Genomic DNA, 27407 nt, shown 5'->3' with positions numbered 1-27407 from the left:
AGCTCTCTGTGTACATCCAGGGCCAGCTTTGCTGCCCTGTTCTGAGCCAATTGCAATTCTCCTAAGTCCTTTTTTGTGGCACCTGACCACACGACTGAACAGTAGTTAAGCTGTGATTAAACTAGGGCCTGTAGGACCTGCCTTGTTGATAGTGTTGTTAAGAAATCAGAGCATTGCTTTATTATAGACAGACTTCTCCCCATCTTGGCTACTACTGTATCAATATGTTTTGACCATGACAGTTTACAATCTAGGGTTACTCCAAGCAGTTTAGTCATCTTAACTTGCTCAATTTCCACATTATTTATTACACAAGATTTATTTGAGGTTTAGGGTTTAATGAATGATTTGCCCCAAATACAATGCTTTTAGTTTTAGAAATATTTGGGCTAATTTATTCCTTGCCATCCACTCTGAAACTAACTGCAGCTCTTTGTTATGTGTTGTAGTCATTTCAGTCGTTGTAGTAGCTAACGTTTAGTGTTGAGTCATCCGCATACATAGGCACTCTGGATTTACTCAAAGTCAGTGGCATGTCGAATTCCTGATTTTACCTGGATTATGTTTGAGAGGCTTCCATTGAAGAATAACCTCTGTGTTCTGTTAGACAAGTAACAGTTTATCCACATTATAGCAGGGGGTGTAAAGCCATAACACATACTGTACGTTTTTCCTGCAGCAGACAATGATTGGAAATGTCAAAAGCTGCACTGAAGTCTAACAAGACGGCCCCCACAATCATTTTTTCATCAATTTCTCTCAGCCAATCATCAGTCATTTTTGTAAGTGCTGTGCTTGTTGAATGTCCTTCCCTATAAGCATGCTGAAAGTCTGTTGTCAATTTGTTTACTATGAAATAGCATTGTATCTGGTCAAACACTATTTTTTTAGGTTTTAAGGGTTGGTAACAAGCTGATTAATTGGCTATTTGAGCCAGTAAAGGGAGCTTTACTATTCTTGGGTAGCGGAATGACTTTAGCCTCCCTCCAAGCCTGAGGACACACACTTTCTAGTAGGCTTAAATTGAAGATGTGGCAAATAGGAGTGGCAATATCGTCTGCTATTATCCTCAGTAATTTCCCATCCAGATTGTCAGAACCTGGTGGCTTGTCATTGTTGAAAGACAATAATAATTGTTTCACCGCTTCCACACTGACGGAATTCAAAAGTACAATTCCTGTCTTTCAAAATTTGGTCCGATATACTTGCATGTGTACAGTCATGGCCAAACGTTTTGAGAATGACACAAATATTAATTTCCACAAAGTTTGCTGCTTCAGTGTCTTTAAATATTTTTGTCAGATGTTACTATGGAATAGTGAAGTATAATTACAAGCATTTCATAAGTGTCAAAGGCTTTTATTGACAATTACATGAAGTTGATGCAAGGAGTCAATATTTGCAGTGTTGACCCTTATTTTTCAAGACCTCTGCAATACACCCTGGCATGCTGTCAATTAACTTCTGGGTTACATCCTGATTGATGGCAGCCCCTTCTTGCATAATCAATGCTTGGAGTTTGTCAGAATATGTGGGTTTTTATTTGTCCACCCGCCTCTTGAGGATTGACCACAAGTTCTCAATGGGATTAAGGTCTGGGGAGTTTCCTGGTCATGGACCCAAATATCTATGTTAGGTTCCCCGAGCAAACTTAGTTACTGGCAGCACTTTTGCCTTATGGCAAGGTGCTCCATCATGCTGGAAAGGGCATTGTTTGTCACCAAACTGTTCCTGGATTTTTGGGAGAAGTTGCTCTCGGAGGATGTGTTGTTTCATTCTTTATTCATGGCTGTGTTCTTAAGCAAAATTGTGAGTGAGCCCCCTCCCTTGGCTGAGAAGCAACCCCACACATGAATGGTCTCAGGATGCTTTACTGTTGGCATGGCCAGGACTGATGGTAGCGCTCACCTTGTCTTCTCCGGACAAGCTTTTTCCGGATGCCCCAAACAATCGGAAAGGGGATTCATCAGAGAAAATGACTTTACCCCAGTCCTCAGCAGTCCAATCCATGTACCTTTTGCAGAATATCAGTCTGTCCCTGATATTTTTCCTGGAGAGAAGTGGCTTCTTTGCTGCCTTTCTTGACACCAGGCCATCCTCCAAAAGTCTTCACCTCACTGTGCGTGCAGCTGCACTCACACCTGCATGCTGCTATTCCTGCGCAAGCTCTGTACTGGTGGTGCCCCGATCCCACAGCTGAATCAACTTTAGGAGACGGTCCTGGCGCTTGAAGTTCTTCATACCAGTCATACCAGACATACCTCAAGAGACGTGCAGCTGTAATTGCTGCAAAAGGTGGCTCTACAAAGTATTGACTTTGGAGGGGTGAATAGATATGCACACTCAAGTTTTCATTTTTTTGTCTTATTTAAAACGAAAGAAAATGTACGCCTACCACGTTGCACCTTGGTCTTTATTTAACGACGGACGTTACACAAACCCCCCCCCCCCCCCCAAAATCTATTTTAATTCCAGGTTGTAAGGCAATAAAAAAGGAAAAATGCAAAGGGGGGTGAATACTTTCGCAAGCCACAGTAGTCCTCCGCAAGCAAGCAATTGCTACATTGAAAATCAGCGTGTACCACGTTGTCCCGGAATAAAGCAAAGTAAATACCGCCCTTGCAGTGCTGGAAACTTTCAATAGTGGTTTCCATTTGAGACCCGCCAAACCAACTAGGAGGCTCGCTGGGCTTTCGTGTCTCTCCCCCCTATGCGGAATCTAGTAGGATCCTGGGACAGCAATTTAGCCCAACAGAGCCACAGGTGGCAACTGCAGAGAAATACCTGGGTGTATGAGATTTTACTGCAGAAGAGTTAATGGGGTGGTGATTTACTGTAGGTGTAGGGTTAGTTGGATTATAGTGGTGAATGCAAAAGGAAATAAGGGAAGTAAAGTGTGTGGCATACAGCAGATCAGCCACCAGAGGGAGACTCATCCAGGCCTGGTAACAGATGGAGTATACATCATGAGGCGATGGCTACATCTGCTGGACGTGCCAGGTCTCGAAGTCTCTCCAGCCAACTGGGGCTGATTGGGAGCTGGTGTTGAATCAAGGGCGGATTTCTCACCAGCTGTGCAAGGCCCATAAAGCTGCCAGAAGGGCAGCACACAGGAGGAATGGGGGAAGAAAGGACTCCCATGGTATGGTTGACGGTTGCAGAGCTAAGAAGAGGGAGTTCAGTTTTGTGCCCGACAGGATACAGCCAGAACTGGAATACCAGAAGACGGCATCCCGGAGAGGTTCTCATAGGGGAGATCCATCATTTTCTTTTTGATCTATTATTTAAATAAACACCCTTGAAACTGAGCTAATTCTTCTCTGTCCGTGTCTGATATTGGTAAACGTCTTGACCAAACCCCCTGGTCTGCCACAAGTGGTGGAGAATGCGGGCACGTCTGATAGCGTGGTAAGATCAGGGTTGACGTTTACACAGTATCAGCATGGACGAGTTGATAGCTCAGTTCGTCCGGGCCCAACAAGCACAACAGGCGGTTCAGGAACGAAAGCTGGAGGAACAGCAACTACAAAACGTCCGCCAAGTTGAGGAAGTCAGGAAGCTGCAAGGTGGAGCGTCTCCTGGATCACGCTGTGAACTATGTCACCTCCTGTTGGGCACACCACAAATCAACTGCCCCCATGGTCCCGGTGAAGGTGGACGGACACAACACGGAAGTGCTATTAGACTCCGGAAGCTTGGTTACGCTCGTAACCACGAGCCTGCTGAACCAGGAGACTGAACGGGTTAGGAAGATGTCCATTTCCTGTGTTCACGGAGACACAAAGTGTTATCCCACCGTATGGACCAATATCGTGACGCCTCAAGGGAGCTGTCAGATGATGGTGGGTGCAGTACCAGAGCTGCCGATACCTCTCCTAGTGGGACGGGATTGTCCGCTGTTCGTGGCCCTATGGGGGCACGAATTGAGGAAGAAGGTACGAGCCAGCCAAAGAAGAGAGCGGGGACGACGAATAGCCTGTGCGGCCCGGAAGCAACCGGTTAACCAGCATGTATCTACGGCTCTGGAGTCTGAGTCGGAGGGGGCGCCGGAACCCGATTCCCCTGGGGAACCCCTGGAGGAGGAGCCCATCCTCCCCCTCCTAGATTTCGAGGGGCCAGGAGAGACCCCGCTGGGGGCCAACTGAGGGGACAATTCGGGACGGCCCAGTGGGAGGATCCAAACTTGAAAGCTGTCGCCGCCCAAGTGATTGCGGTGGTTGGACAGCTACTTCCGGGGGTGAGTGACTGGCAATACCCCCATTTCCAAATTAAGAATAACCTTTTGTATCAGGTGTCGCGCCAACAGGGGGAATCTTCGAGAGGTACTGTTGCTGCCCCGACGGTACGTAGGAACCGTTCTTCAGCTGGACCACACCCACCTGTTGGGGGCACACCTGGGAATGCAGAAGACCCGGGAACGGATCGCTGCCCGGTTCCACTAGCCCGGGATGTCAACTCACTGCCCCGAAATCACACTTCAGAAACCCTCTGGTACCCCTGCCAAAAATCAGGGTGCCCTTTGAACGCATCGCCATGGACATAGTAGGACGCCTGGTAAAGACTGCACGAGGACACAGGTACATCTTGGTAATAGTGGACTATGCCACCTGGTATCTCGAGGCCATTCCCCTACGGGCGGCGGTGTCCGAGGGAATCACCCGGGAGCTGTTCCACCTCTTTAGCCGGGTGGGCATCCCAATCGAGATCCTGACAGACCAAGGTACGGAGTTTATGTCCCGCCTCATGAAAGAGTTGTGTGGCCTCCTGCAGATCAACTAGATCCGGACCTCAGTTTTTCACCTGCAGACGGATGGGCTCACCTGCTGCGGAAGGTCATCAAGCAGGACGGGAAGAACTGGGACCAGATACTACCACACTTAATGTTCTCAATCCGAGAGGGACCCCAATACTCCAATGGGTTTTCCCCGTTCAAACTCCTCTATGGGAGGAGGCCACGTGGCCTACTGGACCTCGCCAAGGAGGTGTGGGAAGCTCAACCGAACCCCTTACGCAGCGTGGTAGAGCACGTGGAGACGATGCGGGAGCGGATGACAGCCACATGGCCAGTCGTGAGGGAACATATGGAGAAGGCCCAACACACCCAAGCCCAGGAATACAAGCGGGGAGCCCAGCCCAGAGAATTCCAGGTGGGAGACAGGGTGTTGGTCTTGATCCCCACGGCCGAAAGTAAGTTCCTGGTAACATGGCACGGACCATACGAGGTGATCGAGAAGCTGGGACCTGTCAATGACCGCGTACGGCAACCGTGGAGACGGAACGCCCAACAGATTTACCACGTGAACCTGTTGAAGAAGTGGCACGAGAGGATAGCCTTGGCCGTGTTATGGTCAGGACCCAGGACGCTAACGGTACCAGTGGAGGTCCCGAGCAATGAGGACCTCGACCCAGCCCAGAAGCAAGAGCTTAGGGAGCTTGTTGATCGGAACACGGCAGTCTTCTCCGAGAAGCTGAGCCGCACGACCCTCATTGAACACCACATCTGTTCCCGGCCCGGGGAAACGGTATGAAAAAGGCCATATCGGATTCCGGAGGCCCGAAGGGAGGCCGTGAAACAGGAAGTGGAGGCTATGTTGAGGATGGGGGTCGTGGAATCAGTCCAACAGTGTGTGGTGCAGCCCCATCGTGTTGGTGCCCAAACTAGACGGTAGCCTACATTTCTGTAATGATTTCCGGGGGGTGAATGACATCCGCTTGTTCGACGCATATCCCATCCTGAGGGTGGACGAGCTCATCGACCGATTGGGTAAGGCCCGGTACATCAGCACCCTTGACCTGACCAAAGGTTATTGGCAGGTACCTTTGGCAGCCTCCTCCGGGGAGACGACGGCGGTTTCGACACCAGACGGGTTGTATCAGTACCGGGTGCTCCAGTTTGGTCTCCACGGAGCCCTGCCCACATTCCGGAGCGAGCGGTCGCATCTACACTTCGGTCCGCAGGTAGTATAACTTTTCATTACATTTTCATTACATTTCATTATAGTACAACGGTTTGATTTGTCTAATCTTAGCAATTTCGTCTTAGCTAGCTACATAGCCGCCTTTGAATCAAAGATAATTGCGTAATTATCGTATTTCGTCGTCCTAACGTAGTCTACACTGCTATCTGCCCAGCAGCTAGCTAACGTCCACCGTCTACTAGCACTGTAGAAACTATTACACTCAACTGAACGACTCGATTAGTGTAGTGTTAGCTAGCTACATAGTTGTCTTTGCTGTCTTCGTATCCAAGATAATTGTGTAGTTTAGAGTGTGTAGACTTAGAGTGATTATCTTAATTTACCGAGGTTAGCTAGCCAGCTATTTGTCGTCCTTAACGTAGGAGATACTGCTAGCTAGCTAGCCAACAGCTAGCCAACGTCTACCGAATTAAACTTCAACAACCCGGTTAACATTCCACTTCGCTCCACAGGTAGTATCACATTTTCATTTCACTTCATTACAGTACAACGGTTTGATTTGTTTGATCGTAGCTAGCTAGCTACATAGCCGTCTTTGTATCTAAGACAATTGTGTAGTCTAGAGCGATTTTCTAGGTTAGCTAGCCAGCTATTGTCGTTCTTTTAACGTAACGTAACGTAATCAACACTGCTAGCTAGCCAGCTAGCCCCGAATAGCAGCACTGTAGAAACTATTACACTCGACGGAACGACTTGATTAGTGTAGTGTCAACAACGCAGCCACTGCCAGCTAGCCTACTCCAGCAGTACTGTATCATTTCAATCATTTTAGTCAATAAGATTCTTGCTACGTAAGCTTAACTTTCTGAACATTCGAGACGTGTAGTCCACTTGTCATTCCAATCTCCTTTGCATTAGCGTAGCCTCTTCTGTAGCCTGTCAACTATGTGTCTATCTATCCCTGTTCTCTCCTCTCTGCACAGACCATACAAACGCTCCACACCGCGTGGCCGCGACCACCCTAATCTGGTGGTCCCAGCGCGCACGACCCACGTGGAGTTCCAGGTCTCCGGTAGCCTCTGGAACTGCCGATCTGCGGCCAACAAGGCAGAGTTCATCTCAGCCTATGCCTCCCTCCAGTCCCTCGACTTCTTGGCACTGACGGAAACATGGATCACCACAGATAACACTGCTACTCCTACTGCTCTCTCTTCGTCCGCCCACGTGTTCTCGCACACCCCGAGAGCTTCTGGTCAGCGGGGTGGTGGCACCGGGATCCTCATCTCTCCCAAGTGGTCATTCTCTCTTTCTCCCCTTACCCATCTGTCTATCGCCTCCTTTGAATTCCATGCTGTCACAGTTACCAGCCCTTTCAAGCTTAACATCCTTATCATTTATCGCCCTCCAGGTTCCCTCGGAGAGTTCATCAATGAGCTTGATGCCTTGATAAGCTCCTTTCCTGAGGACGGCTCACCTCTCACAGTCCTGGGCGACTTTAACCTCCCCACGTCTACCTTTGACTCATTCCTCTCTGCCTCCTTCTTTCCACTCCTCTCCTCTTTTGACCTCACCCTCTCACCTTCCCCCCTACTCACAAGGCAGGCAATACGCTCGACCTCATCTTTACTAGATGCTGTTCTTCCACTAACCTCATTGCAACTCCCCTCCAAGTCTCCGACCACTACCTTGTATCCTTTTCCCTCTCGCTCTCATCCAACACTTCCCACACTGCCCCTACTCGGATGGTATCGCGCCGTCCCAACCTTCGCTCTCTCTCCCCCGCTACTCTCTCCTATTCCATCCTATCATCTCTTCCCTCTGCTCATACCTTCTCCAACCTATCTCCTGATTCTGCCTCCTCAACCCTCCTCTCTTCCATTTCTGCATCCTTTGACTCTCTATGTCCCCTATCCTCCAGGCCGGCTCGGTCCTCCCCTCCCGCTCTGTGGCTCGACGACTCATTGCGAGCTCACAGAACAGTGCTCCGGGCAGCCGAGCGGAAATGGAGGAAAACTCGCCTCCCTGCGGACCTGGCATCCTTTCACTCCCTCCTCTCTACATTTTCCTCCTCTGTCTCTGCTGCTAAAGCCACTTTCTACCACTCTAAAATCCAAGCATCTGCCTCTAATCCTAGGAAGCTCTTTGCCACCTTCTCCTCCCTCCTGAATCCTCCTCCCCCCCCCTCCTCCCTCTCTGCAGATGACTTCGTAAACCATTTTGAAAAGAAGGTCGACGACATCCGATCCTCGTTTGCTAAGTCAAACGACACCGCTGGTTCTGCTCACACTGCCCTACCCTGTGCTCTGACCTCTTTCTCCCCTCTCTCTACAGATGAAATCTCGCTTCTTGTGACGGCCGGCCGCCCAACAACCTGCCCGCTTGACCCTATCCCCTCCTCTCTTCTCCAGACCATTTCCGGAGACCTTCTCCCTTACCTCACCTCGCTCATCAACTCATCCCTGACCGCTGGCTACGTCCCTTCCGTCTTCAAGAGAGCGAGAGTTGCACCCCTTCTGAAAAAACCTACACTCGACCCCTCCGATGTCAACAACTACAGACCAGTATCCCTTCTTTCTTTTCTCTCCAAAACTCATGAACGTGCCATCCTTGGCCAGCTCTCCCGCTATCTCTCTCAGAATGACCTTCTTGATCCAAATCAGTCAGGTTTCAAGACTAGTCATTCAACTGAGACTGCTCTTCTCTGTATCACGGAGGCGCTCCGCACTGCTAAAGCTAACTCTCTCTCCTCTGCTCTCATCCTTCTAGACCTATCGGCTGCCTTCGATACTGTGAACCATCAGATCCTCCTCTCCACCCTCTCCGAGTTGGGCATCTCCGGCGCGGCCCACGCTTGGATTGCGTCCCTACCTGACAGGTCGCTCCTACCAGGTGGCGTGGCGAGAATCTGTCTCCTCGCCACGCGCTCTCACCACTGGTGTCCCCCAGGGCTCTGTTCTAGGCCCTCTCCTATTCTCGCTTTAAAGTATTTTTTTTACTTAAGTATACACCAAGTCACTTGGCTCTGTCATAACCTCACATGGTCTCTCCTATCATTGCTATGCAGACGACACACAATTAATCTTCTCCTTTCCCCTTCTGATGACCAGGTGGCGAATCGCATCTCTGCATGTCTGGCAGACATATCAGTGTGGATGACGGATCACCACCTCAAGCTGAACCTCGGCAAGACGGAGCTGCTCTTCCTCCCGGGGAAGGACTGCCCGTTCCATGATCTAGCCATCACGGTTGACAACTCCATTGTGTCCTCCTCCCAGAGCGCTAAGAACCTTGGCGTGATCCTGGACTACACCCTGTCGTTCTCAACTAACATCAAGGCGGTTGCCCGTTCCTGTAGGTTCATGCTCTACAACATCCGCAGAGTACGACCCTGCCTCACACAGGAAGCGGTGCAAGTCCTAATCCAGGCACTTGTCATCTCCCGTCTGGATTACTGCAACTCGCTGTTGGCTGGGCTCCCTGCCTGTGCCATTAAACCCCTACAACTCATCCAGAACGCCGCAGCCCGTCTGGTGTTCAACCTTCCCAAGTTCTCTCACGTCACCCCGCTCCTCCGCTCTCTCCACTGGCTTCCAGTTGAAGCTCGCATCCGCTACAAGACCATGGTGCTTGCCTACGGAGCTGTGAGGGGAACGGCACCGCAGTACCTCCAGGCTCTGATCAGGCCCTACACCCAAACAAGGGCACTGCGTTCATCCATCTCTGGCCTGCTCGCCTCCCTACCACTGAGGAAGTACAGTTCCCGCTCAGCCCAGTCAAAACTGTTCGCTGCTCTGGCCCCCCAATGGTGGAACAAACTCCCTCACGACGCCAGGACAGCGGAGTCAATCACCACCTTCCGGAGACACCTGAAACCCCACCTCTTCAAGGAATACCTAGGATAGGATAAAGTAATCCTTCTCACCCCCCCTTAAATGATTTAGATGCACTATTGTAAAGTGGCTCTTCCACTGGATGTCAGAAGGTGAATTCACCAATTTGTAAGTCGCTCTGGATAAGAGGGTCTGCTAAATGACTTAAATGTAATGTAAATGTAATTCCAACGGCTGATGAACAGAGTGATTCGACCCCACCAACAATACGCAGCGGGATATCTGGATGATATCATCACCTACAGCCAAGGTTGGGAAGAGCACTTGACGCGCCTCCAGGCGGTGCTGAACGAGCTCAGACAAGCCGTGTTGACCGCAAACCCCAAAAAATGAAAGCTAGGGTTCATGGAGGTGGAGTACCTGGGGGATTTCATCGGACGGGGGAACGTCAAGCCCCAGGAGAGTAGGGTTCACGAGGTGCGTGACTGGCCCGTTCCACACACCAAGAGAAAGGTCAAGTCCTTCCTCGGACTGGCAGGATACTATAGCCGGTTTATCCCCAACTTTGCGGCTATAGCTTCCCCCCTCACCGATCTAATCAGGGCCCGCCTCCCGAAAACAGTGAAATGGACGGACGAGACAGAAATGGCGTTCAACGGTCTGAATGAAGGAATCAAATCAAATCAAATCAAATTTATTTATATAGCCCTTCGTACATCAGCTGATATCTCAAAGTGCTGTACAGAAACCCAGCCTAAAACCCCAAACAGCAAGCAATGCAGGTGTAGAAGCACGGTGGCTAGGAAAAACTCCCTAGAAAAGCCAAAACCTAGGAAGAAACCTAGAGAGGAACCAGGCTATGTGGGGTGGCCAGTCCTCTTCTGGCTGTGCCGGGTAGAGATTATAACAGAACATGGCCAAGATGTTCAAATGTTCATAAATGACCAGCATGGTCGAATAATAATAAGGCAGAACAGTTGAAACTGGAGCAGCAGCACGGCCAGGTGGACTGGGGACAGCAAGGAGTCATCATGTCAAGTAGTCCTGGGGCATGGTCCTAGGGCTCAGGTCAGTTGAAACTGGAGCAGCAGCACGGCCAGGTGGACTGGGGACAGCAAGGAGTCATCATGTCAGGTAGTCCTGGGGCATGGTCCTAGGGCTCAGGTCCTCCGAGAGAGAGAAGGAGAGAATTAGAGAACGCACACTTAGATTCACACAGGACACCGAATTGGACAGGAGAAGTACTCCAGATATAACAAACTGACCCCAGCCCCCGACACATAAACTACTGCAGCATAAATACTGGAGGCTGAGACAGGAGGGGTCAGGAGACACTGTGGCCCCACCCGAGGACACCCCCGGACAGGGCCAAACAGGAAGGATATAACCCCACCCACTTTGCCAAAGCACAGCCCCCACACCACTGGAGGGATATCTTCAACCACCAACTTACCATCCTGAGACAAAGCTGAGTATAGCCCGCAAAGATCTCCGCCACGGCACAACCCAAGGGGGGGGCGCCAACCCAGACAGGATGACCACATCAGTGAATCAACCCACTCAGGTGACGCACCCTCCAGGGACGGCATGAGAGAGCCCCAGCAAGCCAGTGACTCAGCCCCTGTAATAGGGTTAGAGGCAGAGAATCCCAGTGGAAAGAGGGGAACCGGCCAGGCAGAGACAGCAAGGGTGGTTCGTTGCTCCAGAGCCTTTCCGTTCACCTTCCCACTCCTGGGCCAGACTACACTCAATCATATGGCCCACTGAAGAGATGAGTCTTCAGTAAAGACTTAAAGGTTGAGACCGAGTTTGCGTCTCTGACATGGGTAGGCAGACCGTTCCATAAAAATGGAGCTCTATAGGAGAAAGCCCTGCCTCCAGCTGTTTGCTTAGAAATTCTAGGGACAATTAGGAGGCCTGCGTCTTGTGACCGTAGCGTACGTGTAGGTATGTACGGCAGGACCAAATCAGAGAGATAGGTAGGAGCAAGCCCATGCAATGCTTTGTAGGTTAGCAGTAAAACCTTGAAATCAGCCCTTGCTTTGACAGGAAGCCAGTGTAGGGAGGCTAGCACTGGAGTAATATGATCAAATTTTTTGGTTCTAGTCAGGATTCTAGCAGCCGTATTTAGCACTAACTGAAGTTTATTTAGTGCTTTATCCGGGTAGCCGGAAAGTAGAGCATTGCAGTAGTCTAACCTAGAAGTGACAAAAGCATGGATTAATTTTTCTGCATCATTTTTGGACAGAAAGTTTCTGATTTTTGCAATGTTACGTAGATGGAAAAAAGCTGTCCTTGAAATGGTCTTGATATGTTCTTCAAAAGAGAGATCAGGGTCCAGAGTAACGCCGAGGTCCTTCACAGTTTTATTTGAGATGACTGTACAACCATTAAGATTAATTGTCAGATTCAACAGAAGATCTCTTTGTTTCTTGGGACCTAGAACAAGCATCTCTGTTTTATCCGAGTTTAAAAGTAGAAAGTTTGCTGCCATCCACTTCCTTATGTCTGAAACACATGCTTCTAGCGAGGGCAATTTTGGGGCTTCACCATGTTTCATTGAAATGTACAGCTGTGTATCATCCGCATAGCAGTGAAAGTTAACATTATGTTTTCGAATAACATCCCCAAGAGGTAAAATATATAGTGAAAACAACAGCGGTCCTAAAACGGAACCTTGAGGAACACCGAAATTTACAGTTGATTTGTCAGAGGACAAACCATCCACAGAGACAAACTGATATCTTTCCGACAGATAAGATCTAAACCAGGCCAGAACTTGTCCGTGTAGACCAATTTGGGTTTCCAATCTCTCCAAAAGAATGTGGTGATCGATGGTATCAAAAGCAGCACTAAGGTCTAGGAGCACGAGGACAGATGCAGAGCCTCGGTCCGATGCCATTAAAATGTCATTTACCACCTTCACAAGTGCCGTCTCAGTGCTATGATGGGGTCTAAAACCAGACTGAAGCATTTCATATACATTGTTTGTCTTCAGGAAGGCAGTGAGTTGCTGAGCAACAGCCTTTTCTAAGATTTTTGAGAGGAATGGAAGATTCGATATAGGCCGATAGTTTTTTATATTTTCTGGGTCAAGGTTTGGCTTTTTCAAGAGAGGCTTTATTACTGCCACTTTTAGTGAGTTTGGTACACATCCGGTGGATAGAGAGCCGTTTATTATGTTCAACATAGGAGGGCCAAGCACAGGAAGCAGCTCTTTCAGTAGTTTAGTTGGAATAGGGTCCAGTAAGCAGCTTGAAGGTTTAGAGGCCATGATTATTTTCATCATTGTGTCAAGAGATATAGTACTAAAACACTTGAGCGTCTCTCTTGATCCTAGGTCCACGCAGAGTTGTGCAGACTCAGGACAACTGAGCTTTGAAGGAATACGCAGATTTAAAGAGGAGTCTGTAATTTGCTTTCTAATAATCATAATTTTTTCCTCAAAGAAGTTCATGAATTTATCACTGCTAAAGTGAAAGTCATCCTCTCTTGGGGAATGCTGCTTTTTAGTTAGCTTTGCGACCGTATCAAAAAGGAATTTTGGATTGTTCTTATTGTCCTCAATTAAGTTAGAAAAATAGGATGATCGAGCAGCAGTAAGGGCACTTCGGTACAGCACGGTACTGTCTTTCCAAGCTAGACGGAAGACTTCCAGTTTGGTGTGGCGCCATTTCCGTTCCAATTTTCTGGAAGCTTGCTTCAGAGCTCGGGTATTTTCTGTGTACCAGGGAGCTAGTTTCTTATGAGAAATGTTTTTAGTTTTTAGGGGTGCAACTGCATCTAGGGTATTGCGCAAGGTTAAATTGAGTTCCTCAGTTAGGTGGTTAACTGATTTTTGTCCTCTGGTGTCATTGGGTAGACAGAGGGAATCTGGAAGGACATCAAGGAATCTTTGTGTTGTCTGTGAATTTATAGCACGACTTTTGATGTTCCTTGGTTGGGGTCTGAGCAGATTATTTGTTGCAATTGCAAACGTAATAAAATGGTGGTCCGATAGTCCTGGATTATGAGGAAAACATTAAGATCCACAACATTTATTCCATGCGACAAAACTAGGTCCAGCGTATGACTGTGACAGTGAGTGGGTCCAGAGACATGTTGGACAAAACCCACTGAGTCGATGATGGCTCCGAAAGCCTTTTGGAGTGGGTCTGTGGACTTTTCCATGTGAATATTAAAGTCACCAAAGATTAGAATATTATCTGCTATGACTACAAGGTCCGATAGGAATTCAGGGAACTCAGTGAGGAACGCTGTATATGACCCAGGAGGCCTGTAAACAGTAGCTATAAAAAGTGATTGAGTAGGCTGCATAGATTTCATGACTAGAAGCTCAAAAGACGAAAAACGTCATTTTTTTTTTTGTAAATTGAAATTTGCTATCGTAAATGTTAGCAACACCTCCGCCTTTGCGGGATGCACGGGGGATATGGTCACTAGTGTAGCCAGGAGGTGAGGCCTCATTTAACACAGTAAATTCATCAGGCTTAAGCCATGTTTCAGTCAGGCCAATCACATCAAGATTATGATCAGTGATTAGTTCATTGACTATAATTGCCTTTGAAGTAAGGGATCTAACATTAAGTAGCCCTATTTTGAGATGTGAGGTATCATGATCTCTTTCAATAATGACAGGAATGGAGGTGGTCTTTATCCTAGTGAGATTGCTAAGGCGAACACCGCCATGTTTAGTTTTGCGCAACCTAGGTCGAGGCACAGACACGGTCTCAATGGTAATAGCTGAGCTGACTACACTGACTATGCTAGTGGCAGACTCCACTATGCTGGCAGGCTGGCTAACAGCCTGCTGCCTGGCCTGCACCCTATTTCATTGTGGAGCTAGAGGAGTTAGAGCCCTGTCTATGTTGGTAGATAAGATGAGAGCACCCCTCCAGCTTGGATGGAGTCCGTCACTCCTCAGCAGGTCAGGCTTGGTCCTGTTTGTGGGTGAGTCCCAAAAAGAGGGCCAATTATCTACAAATTCTAACTTTTCGGAGGGGCAGAAAACAGTTTTCAACCAGCGATTGAGTTGTGAGACTCTGCTGTAGAGCTCATCACTCCCCCTAACTGGGAGGGGGCCAGAGACAATTACTCGATGCCGACACATCTTTCTAGCTGATTTACACGCAGAAGCTATGTTGCGCTTGGTGATCTCTGACTGTTTCATCCTAACATCGTTGGTGCCGACGTGGATAACAATATCTCTATACTCTCTACACTCGCCAGTTTTAGCTTTAGCCAGCACCATCTTCAGATTAGCCTTAACGTCGGTAGCCCTGCCCCCGGTAAACAGTGTATGATCGCTGGATGATTCGTTTTAAGTCTAATACTGCGGGTAATGGAGTCGCCAATGACTAGAGTTTTCAATTTGTCAGAGCTAATGGTGGGAAGCTTCGGCGTCTCAGACCCCGTAACGGGAGGAGTATAGACCAGAGAAGGCTCGGCCTCTGACTCCGACTCGCTACTTAATGGGGAAAACCGGTTGAAAGTTTCTGTCGGCTGAATGAGCGACACCGGTTGAGCGTTCCTACAGCATTTCCTTCCAGAAACCGTGAGAAAGTTGTCCGGCTGCGGGGACTGTGCCAGGGGATTTATACTACTATCTGTACTTGCTGGTGGCACAGACGCTGTTTCATCCTTTCCTACACTGAAATTACCCTTGCCTAACGATTGCGTCTGAAGCCGGGCTTGTAGCACAGCTATCCTCGCCGTAAGGCGAGTACAGCGACTGCAATTAGAAGGCATCATGTTAATGTTACTACTTAGCTTCGGGTGTTGGAGGTCCTGACGAATCGTGTCCAGATAAAGCGTCCGGAGTGAAAAAGTTGTGGGTGGAAAAAAAAAATATATATATATATATATATATGTGTGTGTGTGTGTGTATAACAACAGTAATTAAAAAGTAAAAACCGTAAAATTGTCAGGTAGCAAAATAGGTTGGCAACAAAACGCACAGCACAGCAACTCGAAAACAGGTCTGCAAGTTGTGACCGGAAGGAAGCGCTGTGCTCCCATCCGATTCTCGTAACGCCCAATTTCCAGGTGCCGATGGTGGTCCAGATAGACGCCTGTGATACGGGACTAGGTGTCGTTCTGTATCAGGTACACGAGGGGGAGGAGCACCCCATCATGTACATAAGCCGAAAGCTGATGCCTAGAGAAAATAAATACTCTATTGTTGAGAAAGAGTGTCTAGCGGTGAAGTAGGCGCTAAACACTCTCAAGTATTACCTGCTAGGTACCCACTTCACCCTGGTCACGGACCATTTTCCCCTGGTCTGGGTGGCCAGGGACACAAACGATCGGGTCACCAGGTGGTTCTTGTCCCTTCAACGCTTCTCTTTTTCTGTTGTGCACAGGTCAGGGGCGAAGCATGGAACCACGGATGCTCTATTGAGAAGGGGGGGTACAGCAGGTCAGCCACCAGTGGGAGACTCGTCGAGGCCTGGTAACAGATGGAGTATACATCACGAGGCGATGGCTCCATCTGCGGGACGTGCCAGGTCTTGACAGGCTCTCCAGCCAGGACTAATTGGGGCTGATTGGGAGCTGGTGAGTAATCAAGGGTGGATTGCTCACCAGCTGTACAAGGCCCATAAAGCACGCGGGAGGAATGGGGGAAGAAAGGACTCCCGTGGTATGGTTGCAGAGGTAAGAAGAGGGAGTTTGGTTTTGTGCCCTACAGGATATAGCCAGACCCAGAAGACGGAATCCCAGAGGGGGTCTCATTTTCTTTTTTATCTATTATTTAAATAAACCCCCTTGAAACTGAGCTAATCCTTCTTTGTACGTGTCTGATATTGGTAAACATCTTGACCAAACCCCCTGGTCTGCCAGAGGGTTGAATAATGAGAATAATGAGAAGTGGGCTTATTTTGTTAATTGTGTTTCTATGGAACAGAAGGAGCGACTCAAGAAGATGTCGGATTGGAATGTGTTGTGTGTGGATCTTCCAAACAGGGCGCCTATCATGGGTGTTATCTCTGGGGTGGTGCGAGAAGTAAATGCAAAGGATAAAGGGGTGGTGCGAGAAGTAAATGCAAAGGATATACGTGAAGAATTGGATCAAGTGGTTGGTGAACAACGACTGATCCGCATGCTAGATGGAGTGCGGAAGACCACTCCATCCATTCTATTGTTTTTTTGATGAGTCTCTCCCTTCTCACGTGTATTTGGATTATATGAGATTCTCTGTGAGAGCCTTAGTGCCCAAACCCATGCAGTGTGGTAAATGATTTGATCATGTGTCAAGTGTATGTAGAAGGGAGGAGTATTATATGCCAGCTAAGCTTAAATGCTGCAATTGTGTTGGTGAACATCCACCCAAATTTCTGAAGTGTCCTGCTAGGGTGAAGGAGATGGAGGAGGCAAGAATAAGGGCTGTCCAGAATGTCTCCTGTCTCGACTATTGACAAGAGTGTAGTTGAAGAAGTAATGATAGTAAGAGTAAAGACACAAGATGATGTCAACAGAGGGATCCTGACATTTTACATGTTAAGAAGGTGGCCTTTGTAGCGTTTATTACTTTGGTTATCAATGGATTTGGCCGGTGTAGGCCGTCATTGTTAATAAGAATTTGTTCTTAACTGACTTGCCTAGTTAAATAATATATTTAAATAGCAACTGCACAACGCAAGCGGAGAGGAAATTTGAAAAAACAGGCATTATTTTTCTACAGAGGCATTACAAGGAATCCTGTCGATTGAATGCTCCATCCTCACAGGCACCTGAGCCTTGGTAGGGATGTGATTTCAGTGGTGTAAAGTACTACTTAAGTCATTTGTTGGGGTATCTGTACTTTACTCTACTATTTATATTTTGGCAAACTTTTACTACATTCAGAAAAAAAAGTACTTTTTACTCCATACATTTTCCCTGACACCCAAAAGTAATTGTTACATTTGGAAAGGACAATGGTCCAATTCACACACTTATCAAGAGAACATCCCTGGTCATCAACTACTGCCTCTGATCTGACGGACTCACTAAACACAAATGCTTAATTTGTAAATATGTCTCAGTGTTGGAGTGTGCCCCTGATTATCCGTCAATACATTTTTGATACCTAAGTAGATTTAAAACCAAATACTTTTAGACTTTTACTCAAGTATTTTACTGTGTGACATTCACTTTTGCTTGAGTCACTTTCTAAGGCATCTTTACTTTTACTCAAGTATGACAATTAAGTACTTTTTCCACTACTGTGTGATTTGAATGTGACAGAAGGAGTGGGGATATATACTTTTTGTTTTGTTTCAATATCCCATACAGTAGGTGGCGGCAATACATCAATAGGTGAAGTCTGCCATAAAACGTAAAAGAAGAACCCAGTCCAGTAGAAGAGCTCAGCCTACCCGGCGATTTCCAGTCTCCCCTGATCGGGCATTGTTCATTCATCTGGCGAAGGACAGTTGTCTTTTTTACTTCGACAGAGACTGATATTATGATCCAGATGTATCCACAGTAAGCGAGGAAGAGGGTGGAGGAGGATCTAACTGGCTGTATTGTTGTGTGGGTAAGCATGCAAAGCGACACGTTAGTTAAGTATAGTATAGCGGACGTTGCTAGCTACAAGCAGAGCTAACGCTAGTTCGTTGGCTATGCAGCTACTATAGATGGCTAAGGGTTATGTTGTTAGCATAGCTAGTTCTAGCTAGAGCTAATTGATTCGCAGTTAGCTAGTGTGCTGACGTCTGGCGATAAATAACGTTAGCTAGTACCGCTGCTTGTCAGGTTTTGTGGTGTAGCTAAGTTAGCTAGCTTAAAACAAAATGGACCTGGGTACAGTATGACCTAACAGAACGTAACAAGCTGGCTGGCTAGCTAGCTATCAAATTGAATGTTAGTATTGGCTCCGTCAAATGTAGCTAGCATCACTAGAGCTGTGATGGGGATGCTCTTATATCACCTAGGTTGAGCTGACTACCTCTGCAGTGGAAGTAAAAGATGTGCAATGGAATGTTAGAGTCCACGTCAAAAGCCCTTGGGCTGCCCACCTCAGCAGACAAGCAATCAATTTCTCTGTTGCTCTTCCTGACTGTGCTATCCACTGGACAAGGGTCAGGTAAGAGATCACTCATCTTCAGCAAATGGCTCTCTCACACATCTTCATTCCTCCTTTCCGTACACTACAGCTGCTTTTACCCTGCTAAGATTCAGCTCCCCTCTTTAAGTCTAATAATGCTAGATGTACATTGCCCTTTATGGTCAATTGTAACATCGGAATTGGGTTTATTTGAGCAAACAGCTGGCCCACATCTGCCACATGCAATATTAAGGTGTCAAGTCCCCACATTCTCTCCTTCCCATAGCTGATTAGTAAAAAATGCTGGATGTGGATGGGGGCTTGAAGCTGTTGCTAGAGATCCTCTCTTGCCTTGTGCCAACTCTGCTCCCATGACTCATTGATATTATATAAGCATCAGAAATAACTTTTAACAACATTGTTTTAAAACCATCAAATAGAACATTAACATCAGAATGTTCTAGCATCAATTATATGCCCTTTTGTCCCTCAGGATGTGAGAGGCCCTTCATGGTGCAGAACAGCCTGGTCAACCTGACAGAGACCAACAGGGGTTCCTTCCCTGTGGGCACAGTGCTCCAGTACAGCTGTGACCCAGGCTACCTGGCTGATGGGCCCAGCATCCTCACCTGCACCCCTTTTAACCTCTGGACTTCAGACCCACCCCGTTGCATACAGAGTGACTGTGAGTGGTTCTCTCCACAATGTGGACACCACTATAACTCATTGTGATGAGTATAATTTCTCTCCAGTTGAAATCAAAATGAAGTTAATGCAGGATTATAACTATAACATGATTGTGTTGTTTCTGACCAGCAGTGTGCCGGCCTCCGTCTGAGCTCGAAAATGGAAGGTACATCTGCCACCCCTCTCCCTGCCACCAGCTAGGCCAGGGCACTGTGGTTGAGTACTTCTGTGATGAAGGCTACATCCTGAGGGGAGACTACAAATACAAATATATTACCTGTCAGGAAGGGGAGTGGGATGGCCCCATGCAGATTAGCTGTGTCAACCAAGGATGTGTGAGGCCGTTCATGGTCCAGCATGGGTCAGTCAACCTGACAGAGACCAACAGAGGTTCCTTCCCTGTGGGCACGGTGCTCCAGTACAGCTGTGACCCAGGCTTCCTGGAGGACGGGCCCAACATTATCACCTGCACCCCCCTGGGCTGCTGGTCCTCAGACCCACCCCGCTGCATACGCAGTGATGGTACTAATGGCTTTACTAAATACTTTGAATTCATTCCAAACACACTAACATATTTTTAAGTCTAAAATTTGGTTAGTGCGCTCACTGATAATGGTCCTCTTTTTTTTTTTTTTTTTTTTTTTTTTTGTCGACAGTGTGTCTGCCTCCATTTGAACCAGAGAATGGGGGATATACCTGCCACCCGTCCCCCTGCCATAGACTAAACCATCACACTGTGATCGAGTACTTCTGTGATGAAGGCTACATCCTGAAGGGAGACTATAAATACCTGACCTGTCAGGACGGGGAGTGGGACGGCTCCATGCAGATTAGCTGTCTCCTGGACCAAGGTTGGTGACCATATTGTGATTACACGGTCTTATTCTCCAGGGTTCAGTGTTAGGTAGCTTGAACTATTTGTTTTATTGTTGTATCAACCTGTAAGATGAAATTATACAATGCTACCTTTTGAAGCCTCAGGCTTTTTAATGGACAGTGTTTGAGTGTGGTCTCATTGCCTGCTTCCCCTCTTACAGACAGAGACCCTACCCCTGTGTTTAGCATACCCACCCTATCCATTGTGGCCTCCACTGCCAGCTCTGTAGCACTCATCCTGCTGCTGGTGGTCCTGTTTGTCCTGCTGCTGGTGGTCCTGTTTGTCCTGCTGCAGCCTAAACTCAAGTCCTTCAACCACAGCCGGTGAGTGGCCTGAAACCACAAACATGCTTATTCAGTCTCAGCTGTGGTAGGCTAATCCTACTAAAGCTGTGTGTACTCCAGGGGTGTGCATGTCTCATAACTGTTCAAGCAGGCAGAAATAGTTCATATGAGGCAAAACTTCTCATTCCAGCTGTATTCATATCTGCTTGAATGGTGAATAGTTCGGCTACACATGAAAACATATGACCCTGGGGATCGATAGTCCATAGCTCAGAAATGTAGAAATACGATAACTTTCTAAATGGGTGAGTCTTTCCTTTAAGAGTCTAAAGTAATGAGCTATTAACAGACTGCTCCACTCCTCTGTGCTCCCCCTCAGCCGTGAGCAGGGGGTGTCAGGCCAGCCCGTGTCCATCATGGTGGAGGGGGTACAGGTGGCCCTGCCCTCCTACGAGGAGGCGGTGTGTGGGGAAGGGACTCTGAGTCTCAGCTCTGAGTCCCGAGTCCAGATAGTGCTGTCAGAGGGCCAGCAAGCTGCAGGGACGACAGAACCTCTCATTGCTCAAGCCAGGCCCTCCACCCTCCCCCAGCTCTCAGAGATGGCAGTGGTTCACCCAGTACCATCATCCTTCGCCTTTCCCTCCTCTCTCTCATCCTCCTTCCGCTGGGGCCTGGAGCAGGCTGCTGCTGCAGTGCCTTCACCCTCACTGCGGAGGGACTCCACATGCAGTGAGCAGCACAGCCTGCCCCTCAACTCTGAGATGGACTACTCTGACGGTGGGACGTCGATCTATCTCTCCAAACAGGCCTCTCTTCATGCATGTATTGGTTGATAATGCCCATATATGCATACAGTGTATTGATGTATCTTGTTTCGTCCTGCAGATATGCCTTTGTTAAAGGAGGCCTGAAGCATGCTGCAGACGCTGGGGTGTATGTTACGGAAACACCCAGAGTTGCTGACAGGGTTGCTGTTGACCTGCTGTGTTGAGCCAGAGGCCTGTCTGGAGCTCCCCACTGCAGCAGCTGCCAACACAAGACTATCCCCCCACCCCCTTTTGGGGCACTAAGTGAGGCTGTGTCATTCTCAGCAGAATGTTACTTCTGTGCCCTCCTCTGGATGGGGGAAGAGGGATTTCACATGTACATACATGCTTAGCAATTTTATAGGACTTCTTACACTATGTCCAGTGTCTGACACGTGCTCTTTTAACCATTGGCTTAGTGCAGAGACATAAGAGAGCACCCAGTATGTTGGAAGTTTTTTTTGAATGGCTCAATATGCCTTTTGAAAATTCTGTATTTGTAATCCATATGTATTTTTATTTATTTTTTTCCCCATGATGGTTAATGCTGCAAACACATTTTGAGAATCATTTCCCCCATCACCAATTTGTACCATGTCAACCTGTTTTTACATGATCACTGCAGCACAACAGGCATGATGCATGATGACGACAACTGCAACTTAGATTGAACCAGTCATTCTCACACATACACAGATTTTACAATTACTCTTAACATTTTAATGATAAGAACGTATGATTTTAACTTTTCATATTCTCATTGGGGTTCTTTATGGCACAACCATTTGATGTCACATCCTTTCTGATCATGGTTTTGAACTCAATGTTTTCCCCACGCACTTATTTGAAGATTTTGCTTAAGGCAAGTGTTCCCAAGGTTGAGGCACACCTTTTCTCAGCTCATTGACATTGGTCTTAGCATTCATATTCTCTCACTCATGTCAGTACACCCTTTCTCTAATGGCCTTAGATCTCCACTTCTATGCACAAACACCATCTGTATTGGGTTTCATTCCTGAAAAGGATTTTAAAATGAATGTACATTTTCAGTCGCCACAGCTTAGTGATGTAACAAATTGGAGCATAGTTGGTGTTTCTTGGACACCTAATACTTACTATTTATTTGTGGGTTGTTTTTGAAATTGTTTTAATTAAGTCTAGATAGGGAAACTTAATTGAGTATTTAATATATTCATGTTCAGAATGCTGTTGATCAGCCATGGTTCCTTTGACGCTTCCGCAATTCTTGGGAAATTATATGAAGACGGGTCTTTTAACTTTGCCACCTTGGTTGACTCATAAGGGCATAATGTGAGATTAAAGTTAATAGGGTTAACCATAATGAATGAAAAACAGGTCATTTATGTACAGAAGCTTAGTGTCATGTCTATTCAAATGGTTTCAGTTGCTTTGGATTTCCTTTGGGACTAAACAATGCAATTGGTGTGAAGATAGTTAATTTCACTCTGTATATACCCTGTGATAATTTTGATTAAATATAATTTGAGCTGTGCAACATTTTGTTCTTGTCAACCAATAGCAACTTTACTTCCTACACTGCCAGGTATAAAGGCTTTGCTATGGGAGAGAAAGAGATTATTTTAGAAGAAAGACTGCGTTTATTTTGTCAAACAGTCTTGCACACTAACGACAGCGTGGTTCGGCTACATTAAGTTCTGTGAGCCACACCTACTTTAGAGTTATCCAGACAGCTGTGACACTTACCCTAATCTGGTGGCTTGAAGCTTTGGTAACAGCTGAAGAGGATGATGAAAAGTAGTGCCTCGCCTCCCTGGAATATGATGTCGATCAGTGGGAACAGATAAAGGGGGCCAATGATCTCTGGGTGAAAGGCCAAGCTGGATGTTCTGACAGCCTGTCTCCATAGAAATAGTCCTCCTGCATCGGAGAAAATATTTGTTACATGGTTCACTCGACTATATTATTATTGATAGCAATGAATGGATACATGCCCCTTGACCCCATCCTTGAACAGATGAATACAGCAGTGCACTTACTGATGATTGACTTTGAAGATGGTGGACATGATGTATCCCAGCAGGTAGCCTGTCAGGGGCATCAGTGCAACTGCGGCCATGAGTTGGGGTGAGAAAACCACCCACACTGTTCCCCCAATGGAGATGCCTGACGTGACGCCAATGCCCATGTAGGCAATCAGTAAGACTCTTAGACCAACCTGTGGAGTAAAAGCTCTGCCAAATCAGGCATGCTTTTACAGAGGCTGTCCATTCATGTCCTTTAGTAATTACAACATGCTGTATAAATGCATTAGAAACAAAATGTTATAAAAGGGTACACTCTTATACACTGTGTGTACAAAACATTAGTAGGTGCCAGGCGGTTTGAGTGTGTCAAGAACTGCAAACGCTGCTGGGTTTTTCACGCTCAACAGTTTCCCGTGTGTATCAAGAATGGTCCACCACCCAAAGGACATCCAGCCAACTTGACACAATTGTAGGAAGTATTAGAGCCAACATGGGCCAGCATCCCTGTGTATCACTTGACACCTTGTAGAGTCCATGCCCTGACAAATTGAAGGCTGTTCTGAGGGCAAAAGGGGGGCAACTCATTAGGAAGGTGTTCCTAATGTTTTGTCCACTCAGTGTATCTCTCCAGACATGTCACTTTTTTGGTCAAAAATACAAGACCTGGGACCAGATTCACAAAACCTTCTTAAGAAGAAATGTATTCTTAACTGACATTTTTTTAATTAACTATAGACATATGAAGAAAGTTAAGTAAAGTTGCTATTCCTCAAAAAGGTTATTGGAAATGTTCTTGCGCTATTTCTTATGTTTCTCCTTAAGCAAAAAGTTAAGAAGTTAGATTATTTAAAATTTTGGGATTTTTTCTTATTCTAAAATAGCTAAACCCTTTTAAACTCAGGGTAGTGAGAGAATAAACTTAATCTGAGTTTCAGTGTTGATTATTTTAACCACAAGAATATGTTTTAGAACAGTAATCTCAGTAGGAAATATGCTAACATGATTGTCATCCGAGATAGATAGCTAGCTAAATCGGTTGCCAAGCAACAAACATTTTAAGTTTGTAATAATATACACTGCTCAAAAAAATGAAGGGAACACTAAAATAACACATCCTAGATCTGAATGAATGAAATATTCTTATTAAATACTTTTTTCTTTACATAGTTGAATGTGCTGACAACAAAATCACACAAAAATTATCAATGGAAATCAAATTTATGAACCCATGGGAGGTCTGGATTTGGAGTCACACTCATAATTAAAGTGGAAAACCACACTACAGGCTGATCCAAATTTGATGTAATGTCCTTAAAACAAGTTTAAAAAAAGACTCAGTAGTGTGTGTGGCCTCCACGTGCCTGTATGACCTCCCTACAACGCCTGGGCATGCTCCTGATGAGGTGGCGGATGGTCTCCTGGGGGATCTCCTCCCAGACCTGGACTAAAACATCCGCCAACTCCTGGACAGTCTGTGGTGCAACGTGGCGTTGGTGGGTGGAGAAAGAAATGATGTCCCAGATGTGCTCAATTGGATTCAGGTCTGGGGAACGGGCGGGCCAGTCCTTAGCATCAATGCATTCCTCTTCCAGGAACTGCTGACACACTCCAGCCACATGAGGTCTAGCATTGTCTTGCATTAGGAGGAACCCAGGGCCAACCGCACCAGCATATGGTCTCACAAGGGGTCTGAGGATCTCATCTCGGTACCTAATGGCAGTCAGGCTACCTCTGGCGAGCACATGGAGGGCTGTGCGGCCCCCCAAAGAAATGCCACCCCACACCATGACTGACCCACCGCCAAACTGGTCATGCTGGAGGACGTTGCAGGCAGCAGAACGTTCTCCACGGCGTCTCCAGATTCTGTCACGTCTGTCACATGTGCTCAGTGTGAACCTGGTTTCATCTGTGAAGAGCACAGGGCGCCAGTGGCGAATTTGCCTATCTTTGTGTTCTCTGGCAAATGCCAAACGTCCTGCACGGTGTTGGGCTGTAAGCACAACCCCCACCTGTGGACGTCAGGCCCTCATACCACCCTCATGGAGTCTGTTTCTGACCGTTTGAGCAGACACATGCACATTTGTGGCCTGCTGGAGGTCATTTTGCAGGGCTCTGGCAGTGCTCCTCCTGCTCCTCCTTGCACAAAGGCGGAGGTAGCGGTCCTGCTGCTGGGTTGTTGCCCTCCTACGGCCTCCTCCATGTCTCCTGTTGTACTGGCCTGTCTCCTGGTAGCGCCTCCATGCTCTGGACACTACGCTGACAGACACAGCAAACCTTCTTGCCACAGCTCGCATTGATGTGCCATCCTGGATGAGCTGCACTACCTGAGCCATTTGTGTTGGTTGTAGACTCCGTCTCATGCTACCACTAGAGTGAAAGCACCGACAGCATTCAAAAGTGACCAAAACATCAGCCAGGAAGCATAGGAACTGAAAAGTGGTCTGTGGTCACCACCTGCAGAACCACTCCTTTATTGGGGGTGTCTTGCTAATTGCCTATAATTTCCACCTGTTGTCTATTCCATTTGCACAACAGCATGTGAAATTTATTGTCAATCAGTGTTGCTTCCTAAGTGGACAGTTTGATTTCACAGAAGTGTGATTGACTTGGAGTTACATTGTGTTGTTTAAGTGTCCCCTTTATTTTTTTGAGCAGTGTATTTGAGATGTTTGTGAGAAAATCATTCAATCTTAAGATATTGTTGAGTAATTGAATTTACAAACTATATTATGAACTTCTTATTTTTTTTCTGAAGAAGCTACTTAAGTTTTTGTGTAAGAACTGTGAATCTGGGACCTGTATTTCAGTTTACTTTTATTATGATCTGAGCGTATTGTGGTACACAAATGGTTGATGGCTATGCCAATGGCACAGGGCACTAGTGTCATGATGAGAGCTATGGTGATGCCGGTGTAAGGCACAGTATTTTCCAAGTTATTGAAGCTATGACAATATAGGAAGAGCAGCAGAGGCATCATACCCAGGGCCAGAACAGTAGAACATGTGGTCATTACAATGCTGTAGGATTTAAAGAGAAGGGGGAATTAAACTTTTTATAATTTTCATTCCAAATTTTATTAACTGAGTTTGTGTGATTTTTTGTTGTTGTTTAGCATTCATGCCATGTGCAAAATTATTTCAACATTTGCATTTTTCTATTGTGAAACAAATTTACTTTCAAGAAGTTACCATTTAGGTTTTGTCCGACATGTTAATAGCCTCTGTGGTCTGACGAAATGTGCTGAAAACCCTCAGCAGCCTGATGGAGCAGACTGCTGTAATCTCTTCACAACAGACATATCAATGAGTTTCACCTGAGGTTCATGTCACCCTTCAGGGCCAGGGTGAAGATGTTGGAGAGGTTTCCCCCCGGACAGCAGCCACAGATCAGCATGGTCACACCCTCTATGGGGCCCAGCTGGAAGATTTTGGCCAGACTGAAGGCAGTGAGGGGCATAATACCAAACTGGGCCACCACTGCAATGGCCACCGCTTCAGGATATGGGCCTTGATCTTGGAGATCTCCATGGTGCAGCCCAGGGACACCATGGTGATGAAGGGGATGATGATGGTGATGCCACTGATGGCCTTGTCCATGACCAGGGGGGATGAGGGGACTGGAAGACAGCGGTTACATTGAGAGGTGTGATGTTGTAGGTGTTGCTGTCATTCCAAACGTCATAGTTGTCTCTGTGCTGCCCCTCTGTCTGGTTCATGGTGCCATTCATCCTAAAGTTGTTCATTTACTTTATATTTATTATACCTTGAGACACAGAACGTAAAAATCAAACAGACAAAATATATCCTATGTCAATAGAGAGCAAAGGGTTCTTTGTTGTCTCTTGGACTTGATCAACTGCAGTTAAAACTCATCATGTTTACTCTTATACTTCAACCTTGTGATCAAACTTTGAATTAACTTCCACGAGTATTACTATTTTCACAATAAGACAGTTTAGTTCTTGAAATAG

General features: G+C 46.8%; 1 protein-coding gene and 1 pseudogene across 2 annotated transcripts; one reads left to right on the top strand and one right to left on the bottom strand.

Annotated features, from left to right (window-relative positions):
- Nucleotides 1–18085: 18085 nt before the first annotated feature.
- On the top strand, nucleotides 18086–22946 carry LOC135525899 (sushi domain-containing protein 6-like). Of its 2 annotated transcripts, none has more exons than XM_064953862.1 (8): nucleotides 18086–18266; nucleotides 18664–18815; nucleotides 19270–19461; nucleotides 19596–19985; nucleotides 20120–20314; nucleotides 20501–20663; nucleotides 21004–21401; nucleotides 21510–22946. In XM_064953862.1, exons 2-8 carry the CDS (start codon nucleotides 18698–18700, stop codon nucleotides 21533–21535), a joined length of 1482 nt encoding a protein of 493 aa, XP_064809934.1. In that variant the 5' UTR covers nucleotides 18086–18266; nucleotides 18664–18697; the 3' UTR covers nucleotides 21536–22946. The 2 variants fall into 2 exon arrangements, with proteins under 2 accessions (XP_064809934.1, XP_064809933.1); XM_064953861.1 differs by having other exon boundaries at nucleotides 19593–19985.
- On the bottom strand, nucleotides 22923–27164 carry LOC135527191 (hepatic sodium/bile acid cotransporter-like; annotated as a pseudogene).
- Between the last annotated feature and the right edge of the window lie 243 nt (nucleotides 27165–27407).

This window comes from Oncorhynchus masou, chromosome 32, assembly GCF_036934945.1.
Source record: "Oncorhynchus masou masou isolate Uvic2021 chromosome 32, UVic_Omas_1.1, whole genome shotgun sequence".
In the NCBI taxonomy this organism is placed as follows: Eukaryota; Metazoa; Chordata; class Actinopteri; order Salmoniformes; family Salmonidae; genus Oncorhynchus; species Oncorhynchus masou.
This window is presented reverse-complemented; position numbering and strand designations above follow the sequence as displayed.

Coding starts and splice junctions, on each gene's coding strand:
- LOC135525899 (XM_064953861.1), top strand. CDS start 18,698: ATGTGCAATGGAATGTTAGAGTCCACGTCAAAAGCCCTTGGGCTGCCC. Junction 18,816..19,269: donor ATCCACTGGACAAGGGTCAG/GTAAGAGATCAC, acceptor TTTGTCCCTCAG/GATGTGAGAGGCCCTTCATG. Junction 19,462..19,592: donor CCGTTGCATACAGAGTGACT/GTGAGTGGTTCT, acceptor GTTTCTGACCAG/CAGTGTGCCGGCCTCCGTCT.